Source organism: Haliotis rubra, unplaced genomic scaffold, assembly GCF_003918875.1.
Source record: "Haliotis rubra isolate DU_JTF1 unplaced genomic scaffold, ASM391887v1 Scf1178, whole genome shotgun sequence".
NCBI lineage: Eukaryota > Metazoa > Mollusca > Gastropoda > Lepetellida > Haliotidae > Haliotis > Haliotis rubra.
The window spans coordinates 229,048-239,478 of record NW_025765090.1 but is presented as its reverse complement, the minus strand read 5'-3'; the positions used below and the strand labels follow the sequence as shown (position 1 = coordinate 239,478).

Here is a 10,431-nt window from a genome sequence, read left to right as displayed (position 1 = left end):
GAGCTACCTACTGGCCGCACTCCTTGAACAATAATATTTCTGAGTTTGGAGCCCAACAACACAAAAATCTTGCTTTGCTAAAAAACAACACAACCCTTTGGGGGCCTCTTACATGGACTTCCGGGTCCGGGGCATGCGTAGATCACAATTTGGCGCGAATGGCTGTGTACATGAAAACAAACTGATGCCTTGACAGTCATCATTCACATCAAATAATGGTACATTTACTAATTTGATTATAGAGCCAACAAGTTAGGTGTTGAATACTTTCACGGCTCACTGGTCAGACCGTGTCTCGTTAGGAAAGACGGCTTTATGCCTTGCTTAGATTTTCCGACGGTAATTGGTAATGTCTTACAGTTTTCGTTCATACTTTTGCTTCATGTCGAAGTGTTTATTCATGATCGACTGTGGTTAAAACAACGATCAAACTTAAAGGGAAGCTGCATATGATGAAACAGAACTATTTCGGCAGTGTGGTTGAATATACAGCAGCTTCGAGACTCCAGTCCGAGAAATGTTGTTTTGGTAATTTTGCCAGGCTTGTATTCTAGTAAAATATACTTTACCGAGATGTGTTCAGGAGTCTGTTGCAGGTGAATATATGAATGAGTTTTGATCTTTTAAAGCACAATGGTAACCATGATTAAATGCTTTCTAAAATCAGCAAAATACAATGTGTAATAGCAGGGAGACTATATGTTGTAGATTATCCCTGGTAATAGTCACTAGATTGTCTGGTCAAGACTTGATTGTTTACTGACTTCAATCATGTAACTGGATTATTGGTGTTTAACTGACAAAGACATTAGACAAAATCACTCGGGCTAATGCCAGATTCTGTACCTGATAATGAAGTTTTCTCCCTATCACGACAGTGTGTATTGAATGGTAGACCTAATGCCTGTGGTTATTAAAATTGTGATCACTCGACAATGTGAGATACTAACTGATTGTCAGTGATGATTAAAGATCAGATAGAGCTAGAATGAGGAAATATGATGGATAGTATATCATAGTAATACTTTTTCTTTCACATTGGAACATCTTCAGACTTCATTCACCTTGTTTATTTGAAACCATGAAATGTTTGAATAATATATTTAATTATTACGCAAAAATGATTGCCAGTGAGGTTAGTTTTACCCTGCACTCATCAATATTCCAGCTTTATGGCAGCGGTCTGTAAATAAAGTGTGGGCCAGACAATCCAGTGATCAAGAACATGAGCATCGATCTACACAATTGGGATAAGATGACATGTGTCAACCAAGTCAGCGAGTCTGACCACCCGATCCCAACTCTTACGACAAGCATGAGTTACTGAAGATCAATTCTAACCCCTCCAAAATTTAGGTGTAGTAAGGAATCATATTGCAGGATGACTGAAAGATGATATCTACTTGCCCTAGAGGACAAGTTGTCTAGTTGAGGAATTTTGAAGTATGCAAACTCAGGATATACCATGTGTACAGGACTAGTGGCTACATGCTACAGAAGAGGATGATTGGACAAGTTGGTTTCTGGTAAAACATGCTACCTGTATTTCTACTTTTGATGATATTTTCTGTTCAGGATATAAGGAATTTCTTTGGCCCAGTCGGGGTAAAGAGAGGCAAAGACACTGGTAATGATGAAAAGAAGAAACATTTGTCAGAGTCCAACAGGAAAGGCTCAAGGAAAACGTCTACAGAAAGAAACTCCAGAAAAAGACAGTGGAGACTCCCATAAAACTGACACAAAAACAAGAAAGGAAAAAGAGGTAACAAGTTTATCTTATAATATGATAGAATATATGATGATATGATGATATGATACAACATATTGTAACATCTTAACACCAGCCTGTAAGCTATGGCAAATAATCCCCAGGACTAGATGAACCAGTGGTCAGTAGTATCAACATGAAGATATCAGTGTTGTTTGATGTCCCAAGATATATCACAGCAGTCAGTGTCACACAATGTAACACAAGGCAGCCTTGTTGAGTTTCCTTGGCAGTTAACAATTCAGTACTTTGTCAGAGTTACTTTGGATGCCCAGATTAATGCCTGCTTCCTGAGATGGCACTTTCATGAGTTAGTAAAATGGTTATTCTTTTTGCACGCGATACAAGAACAAAGTCGTCATTGTGTATATTGTCATTGTAGAGCACGACTGAAGAGGAGGCTGATGCCGAGGATGTTGTACACAAGAAGGGAAAACCGAGATCCAAGAAAACACAAAGAATAGAATCAGGTGAGTGTGATCTGAATCTTTCGATGTTGTCGTGGTAACTCTATTTTCATGCCTTGATGCAGCATATGTGCTAACAGCATATGAAAATGACCACTGTAATTGAGAAGTCCTGAGATGTGTAATCCCAAATATAGTGTATGCTAGATACTACTAAACATCTGAGATAAATTCATTTTAGAATTGTCTCTCAACGGGGGCTATTTCAACTATATTCCGTCATGATGAAACTACTCCTTCGGTACCTATGGCCTTACTTCAGTTTGAAAAATGTTTTGAAATACAGTGGAAACCGCCTAAGTAAAGACCACTTAACTAAACAGACCCGATAAGTAAACACTTTTCTTTGGTCCCGGCAAATTTCTTCATTAATTATCACTATTAGAGTCCTGTTAACTAAACTCAGATAAGTAAACAATACCGCTTAACTAAACATCTTCTCACGGTCCCTGGAAGTAGATTACTTAACAAAAGAGACCGGATAACTAAATTAGTGATTACCACATAATCTGACATGAGAGGCACGTGTCAGTCTCCAGTTAAACAAACATCCTACTTACAGCTCGCTGGCGTCATGCAGTTGACAGTACACTGACAACTGGAGGCCAGCCCTGATAAGTTGTTCATTGTTACATATGCATACATATATACATGCATATGGTTGTCATTAGCTGGTTTTTATAAGTTTGAATAAGTAAAATACCTGATAAGTAAACAATTATGGCGAGTCCCTTGAAATTTGACTTATCAGGTTTCCACTGTACTTAGCATAGCAAGGGTACTGATCCTGAATACATGTCTGATCTGTTTCACTTTTTCAGATTCGGATGAGGAGCCAATTCCAAAGAAAAACAAAAAGAAGAAGGAAGCTGTTGTATTCATTGATGATTCTGGTAAGACCGATAACTTGAGATCTGAATATGGATTTGTCCAAGGACACAGTACTAACAGCTTTATTTCTGGTGTTATGCTATCATTTCCACAAATTATCCAGCAAGAAAGTCATTTAAAAATGGCAAAAAATACAGAACATTTCTGTATTTACAGATGAGGAAACTGATAGACCCAAGAAGAGATCATCATTAGATGGCTTTGTGACAGTAACACCACCCAAACCTAAGCAATCTAGTGCTAAAACTCCTGAGGCAAAGACACCAATCTCTGCCTCGGATTTCTTCGGAAGTAGTTCTGTGCAGAGGAGTGATCGCAAAATAGCAGCAGCAAAGAGGAAACAGGTGGGTTTTCATTATCAAAATATAATAATGATATTATATACAGACAGAAAGTGTGGCCCCTACAGCAACAAAGAGAGTGATACTTACTGCAACATCCAAAGTGTTCACAAAACAAAACAGACCAATCACCATCAGTTTTACAAAACATTTCATTGTTTCTCATTACTGCGATTTGTAGGCTTTGCACTGTCATTCGTACCAGTCGTAGCCAGCCTAATGTTGAAATTGATGTGCTGAAAGAAGGTTCGATTCCCCACATGCACTATGTTTTAAGCATTTCTGGTGTCCTACTGATATTGCTGGAATATTGCTAAAGCGCGTAAAACTAAACTCAGTCAGTCAGTCTAGCATAAACAATGTTGAAATTGATGTGCTGAGCAAAGGTAGCACTATGTTTTGTAACAAAACCTACTGAGTTTGGAATTCAATCCCACATGGGTACAATGTGTGAAGCCCATTTCTGGTGTCCCCACCGTGAATTGAAGGAATATGCTAGTTTGGTTTAAACCAAACTCAGTCAGTCAGTCAGTCCAGCTACATGGTGGCGGTCTCTAAATAATCGAGTCTGGACCAGACAGTCTAGTGATCAACAGTCTTGTGACAGTCTAGTGAGTCCATCGATCTGCGCAATTAAGGTACAATGACATGTGTAAACCTAGTCAGCGAGCCTGACCACCTGATCCCGCTAGTCGCCTATTACGACAAGCATTGGTTACTGCAGATCAATTCTAAGCCGGATCTTCATGGGTCAAGCATAACCAAACTCTTAATGCTCTTCAGATCTATCGTTTTTGAAAGCATCAACATGAGCCGCCATTGCAGTGCCCTATGTTCAATGTTGCTTTAGTTGTAAAATCTGGAGATGCGGTTCAGGAAATACGCTTTTGGTACATCTAATTCAAGGGAGGTAACTCTCATTTGGATTTATTACTAAATTCTGTTTGCTGAATTTCGGAGGTTGATCATATAAAGATAATTGCTTCCAGACAGCAACACCTTTGAAATAATGACTAAATGATGTCAGGTACCTTTTTTTCATTTTCACAATGCTGATAAGTATTTATTTTTCCTTATCCTGACTCATGCTTATTGCTTGTCTCCTTCCTCTTGCGAACGTTAGTGGAACACTTGTATCTTCTATTGAAGCTCCCTTCAATAAAAACATACGTAAAATCACTACTTACCATGAGTTATCCGTCTGGCCGTTTTGGCGGGAAAAGTGGCGCCACCGCTTCCACATGCTTCACTCTCTTCTTCTTCGCCCTAGTGGACAGTTGGGAAAGCGCCTGTGTCTTCTATACGGCACTATATCCTTTCATTTATTAGTTATTACCCTATACATTACCTTTATAGGGGTTTAGGGAGTATCCTTCAACAATATGGTTTGAAATTAATTAAGTAAATTTCACTGTTTATTCAACGGTTTTGTCCGTGTTTGTTCAGTTGTTTACATTTCATGAAAACCTGTTCGTTGTGAGTTTAGGTTAAGCTACTGCAGACCCGCATTTATTGTGCCCTAGCTGCACAACACCATGTACTTCCAGCTCTGCTGCAACCTTTGTCAGCATTTAACCAATTTTGAATTTAATAAATATATTTTTGCGTGCCAGAGGTGCAAAGACAGATCCAGGAGACTTGTTCAAGTCATGGATAAGCCCGGCTGAATCCCTCACGTGTCAACTGATGTCAGATGACCCTCTTCCCTCCAGTGATCCGCCCGGGATGTCCTCGGAGGATGAAGTGGGGCGTTGTCCGCCACCTGCGCCAGAAGAGGGCTGCCGCCGAACATCCCTTCATAGCGAGCGAAGAAGAAGAAGCCATCCTCGCCAGAGGCGGCCGCGCACCCTAAGGCGACGAGCAGCTCCGCGGGAGGTCTGCGCGACAGCTAGGACTTTCGGCCGAGAATGTTCCGATGGAGGAAAGAACTCTATGATGGCGGCCGCTCCTCATCCCGGATACATCACCCCAAGAAGAAGCAGGCCTCAGCAGCGGTAACATCAAGCGCCAGTTATCACGCGCAGTCGAGGTATCTACACTGGCGGCAGATGGCGATCACTGGACCATATAAGCTACCAGCGCCCAGAGGTCAGCTCATCTATCACCGCGAACATTCAACCCGGAGCCTTCATGCAGCGAGTTCTCACAACAGATCATGGAAATGATGGAGAAACTTCCGCAGGAAAGAGATCGACAACCAGCCTTGGACACCACTGCGCAGGGGAGGACCGGACCTGCACAAGGACCCCGCCGGCGGCGCGTGGAGAGGCATTCCATGGGCAGCGCAGATGAACAGCCTTGGCGAAGGTCTTGGAGACAGCCTCAGGGCGTCATCAACATCTCACAGATCGTCGAGGATTAGCGAGGGCCTTCCACGAACCAAAGAGCGGCTCACCTCCGCTCTGATAGGCCCTACAGGCACAGCTCTACAGGCTCATCTCCCGCGAAGGTCTCCGCACGAGGTCTCCACACAGATCCCCAGCGGAGGATGTTCAACGATCTCCGATCAAGCGCCCTTAAACAGAGGAGGATGGCGGTATTATCTTCTCCGGCGCGAGATCAGATACTGGATGGCCAGCGGACTGGAGTTAGCGTCACCCTCTAAGGAAGAATGCAGCACTCCGCGTTACCTGATGAAAGGCGATGATGTAGAGACACAATCACTCTACCGCCAATTGATCCCATCTTGGAGGTTCCAGAAGAACGGGCGCCTTCCACAGAGGCAGCGAAATCCCAGGCGCCGAATATTCCACAGTTCAATGCTAAGAAGTTCTCTCTGCACAATATGGACCCCTTCATGGCGCAGGACATCGATGATAACTACAAGGTCATCAAAAGCGCCGCCCGGACCAAGTCTTACAAGATTGACGACAAAAGCTGGCGCCAGATAGAGACTATGACCAGAAGGATGTTCTTCGGCCTGAATAGATCCAGGGCAGTGAGCGAGGCGTTCATCGCCATGAAGTTCAAGGACTCTACGCAGAGGGAGGACGGATGATCTACTCTGCTCTACTCATGCAGAAGAAGGACCAGCAGTTTATGACGGACCATCTATCATCCATCTCAGCAGGGTTGACATTGGCGAGGCGGCAAGGTCTACTAGCATCCTGCAACTGGAGTGAACGCTTCACAAAGTCGATGTACACAGCCCCATGGTCGACGCCATCCATCTTCGTAGGGGAGATTGACAACGTCGCCAAAGAAGTTACCAAAGACTCCAGAGAGGTCCTCATGATAAAGTCCATCGATACCCTAGCCAGTGTCATCAGGCAGACGTCCCAGCGCTACTCGGGAAAACTGGGGAATTCTTCAAGATCCTTTTGTATCCAGCATCCTAAGAGACGGATATCGCATACAACTTCAAGCAACTCCGCCATTGACAGACGAACCCCAGAAGTTCAACTTCACGACCCATCGGACAGAGAGGCTACGACAAGCGGTCACATCTCTACTAGAGAAGGAAGCCATAGAAGTGGTGGACCAGGACCAGCTCTCACCAGGATTCTACTCCCCAGTTTTCCTAGTACCAAAGAAAAACTCCAAAGAAAAGTTCCGACTCATCTACAACATGAGGGCCTTCAACAAAGATTATCTACGCAGACCACCAAAGTTCAGCATGATACATCTACCACAACACCTCGTCCGTCCGATGGACTACATGGCCAGCATAGATCTACAGGGCGCCTACCTGCATATTCCTGTACATCGGACTCAAGGAAGTACCTGAGGTTTATACTGGGCCGGGCTGACACTACCAATGGAAGGTCCTGCCATTTGGAATATCATCAGCCCCTGGTTGTTTACAAGGGTGGCCGAAGCCCATAGTCGCATACCTACCTGCATCATCGAGGTCTCACGCCAATGCATTCTACCTAGGCGGCGGGATTCAAGTACATCAAGATCCCAAGCATCTAAGACTTCAACTGGACTTCACCATCAGACTGCTTACACAACTGGGGTGGCTAGTGAATCTCCTCAAGTCGGACCTAGAACCTACACAGGACCTACAGTTCCTAGGAATCCGGTTCATCACAACACAGAACCGCATAGTGGTACCAGAGGACCCGATGGCTCAAGATACAACAGATGATCTGCATAGGTTCTACTCTCTCCGTGGCCACTACGACAATGGCAGAGTCTGTTGGGTCTCCTCACATCAGCGCAAGACATGACAGTCAGAGGGAGACTACAACTACGCCCTCTACAGGTCTTCGTCAATGCTCATCTGGACGACTCGGACTCCCGGACGCACTACGCCCATATCTACTATGGTGGACCCAGAGATCGAATGTTTGCGGAGGCACCTATTTAGCAGAGCGAGGAGTGCGGCGCATCTCGTGTGGGCCACTTTATCACTCCAAGGTTGGGGCACACATCTGCGACAACGGCGTGTCAGCTGGGACATGGACCAAGAGGAGGAAGTTCTGCACATCAACATGCTAGAAATGAAAGCAGTAGTAAGCGCCATACTCCCCTGGACCAACATTCTGCAGGATGCGCATCTGATGGTACATACGGACAACTCCACAGTGGCGTTCTACATCAACAGGCAAGGATCAACAAGATCGTCGAACCTCCTGGACCTCTGCTTTCAACTGTTACGGCGCATAACAGGCGACCTGAACATCCACATAAGAGCATGCCACATTCCAGGAGCCAAGAATGTGATCGCGCAGGCGCACTGTCCGTCCAACACAGCCGTCCCCAACAGAATGGATGCTACACCCAGAGATCTTCAAGCAGATCATACAAAGAGATGGGAGCACCACTAATAGACCTCTTAAGCCGAGATTCAACAATCAACTGATAACATTAGTCTCACCAATACCAGATCCACGAGCATGGGCAGCGGGCGGCTCTAAGCATCTCCTGGGAAGGACTAAGCGGCGTACGCGTTTCAACCACCAGCTCTAATACCGAGGGTGTTGCAGAAAATCAGCCAGACGAAGGACCTACAACTGATTTTGGTCGTGCCCTACTGGCCAGCGAGAATATGGTTCCCCATTCTCATACAAGAATTAGGACAACCTCAACTGCAACTACCAGAGTGGACGAATCTACTAGTACATCCTCACACAAAGCAGGTGCACGGCAACCCAGAGGTGTTCCGACTACACGTGTGGACTGTATCAAGGCGTGCTTGAACAAGAGAGGATATTCCGCCAGGGCAGCGAAAGCAGTCACACTAGCTCTACGCAAGTCTACACGCACCTTGTACGACGACAAGTGGCGAAGCTTCGAGACATACGCTGCGAGGACAGGTTTTACAGCTATAAAGGCAACACATCCTCAAGTGGCGGACTACCTTTGTCACCTGCGACAAACAAAGCGGTTAAAAGGGTCAACACTTTCAACATACCTAGCGGCATTGAGCTCAGTCATCTCCATGAGGACGAAAGTACCAGAGTTACTGGCCTTACTACGCTCTTATAAATTGGAGGACCAACAACAGAGATTTAAAGCTCGGGTGGGACCTCAAGCGTGGTTCTCGACATCTCACCAGCGGCGTCTGAACCATTAGAGAGGACATCCTTCAAGTTCTTGGCGCCAAAAGGCGCTGTTCCTGCTGCAGCCCTAGCAACAGCAGCCAGGATGTCAGAAATACATGCTCTGGACTCTCTGAGAGAACCGCGATTTGATGAAAATCAAAACACTGTGCATATGGGACTGCGATGGGATTTCATCGCAAAGAATCAACTGCCAGGTCAACCGGACAGACAATTCCACGTCCCGGCATGATCATCCGTTCTTGGACCACAGGATATGCAGGACCTATCCTTGTGCCCAGTGAGAGCATTGAAAGTCTACCTACAAAAATCCAGGATCAGGAGGCGGAAATTCAAGCGTCTTTTAGTCCGATATCAACAGCGGCAGCAGACAGGGTCTCCCTTTACGATATCAATCTGGATCAGAATTGTCATACTCACGGGCCTACAAAGCAGCTGGACTAGATCCTCTAAGAACCTCCAACCCACTGCGAGATTAGAGCTCTGGCATCAACACTCGCTCTACATGGGAATTGCTCTATCAGGACGATAATGGACGGCTGCTTTTGGAAATCAGACATGGTGTTTGCCAACCATTACCTGAGGGACATCGCCACCGAGGGCGTCTCTGGCATTCACCGTTTCGGCCCGCTGGTTGTTGCACAACAGTTGACAGTCCCTCAAAGGCGTTGAGGCGAAGTCTGCGCCCTTTTATCACATGACTTGATAAAGCCTACACTTTCGGAAGAGTTCAGCTTGGAGTCTATATGCGTCTAAGGACAGACTAGCATAAGTGATATGACCCAGTACTTGTAAGGATACTGCGTTACAGGAAAATTAAACTTCTCCACTTGATGCTTGCATCAAGAGATGGAATCATAAAATCCACATAAAATGTTAACAGAAGCCAGGACCAAAGTGAACTATTGTGGTCCCCGTCAGAACAGCTGGAAGTACAGGGTTACAGCAGCAGCAGAAAAACAGCAGTGCCAACATGAAGTTCCCATAGGGGGTATATAAGGCGTAAATCACTACATGAAATCCAGAAGTAACTTGACCAGCCTCCAAATCCGGCCAGTTCTACAAGCAATAAGCATGAGTCAGGATAAGGAAAAATATGTAATTTTCTGAATAAAATTGATATTTTATACTTATCCTGACTCATGAGGTAAGCCCTCCCAACCCTCCCGCTAGACACTTTTGGATTTCCTGCAAATTAAAGTGTCAGGCTCATAAATCGAGGAGTGAAGCATGTGGGAGGGCCGGTGGTGGCCACTTTCCCCGTCAAAAGCGGCCAGAGGGATAACTCATGGTGAGTTGTGATTTTTTACGTAATGTTTTTATTGAAGGGAGCTTCAATAGGGAGAAACACGTGTTCCACTATGTTTGCAAGAAGAAGAAGACAAGCAATAAGCATGAGTCAGGATAGTATAAAATATCAATTTTACTCTAAAATATCAATTTTCATTTTCATAATG

General features: G+C 44.9%; 1 protein-coding gene and 1 long non-coding RNA gene across 2 annotated transcripts in view; one reads left to right on the top strand and one right to left on the bottom strand.

Moving 5' to 3' along the window:
- Positions 1 to 1,904: 1,904 nt before the first annotated feature.
- Positions 1,905 to 10,431, top strand: part of LOC124258948 (replication factor C subunit 1-like) — a 47,224-nt gene continuing 38,697 nt past the window's right edge. The window contains 4 exon segments of the mRNA XM_046693020.1: positions 1,905 to 1,949; positions 2,151 to 2,238; positions 3,057 to 3,128; positions 3,283 to 3,470. Of these exon segments, the coding sequence (XP_046548976.1) occupies positions 1,905 to 1,949; positions 2,151 to 2,238; positions 3,057 to 3,128; positions 3,283 to 3,470 (393 nt within the window).
- LOC124258912 lies at positions 3,788 to 10,231 on the bottom strand. The gene is made up of 3 exons (XR_006893708.1): positions 10,115 to 10,231; positions 8,373 to 8,375; positions 3,788 to 3,814 (listed from the first exon to the last, which is right to left on the bottom strand). It is a non-coding gene; the product is annotated as an uncharacterized LOC124258912 (long non-coding RNA).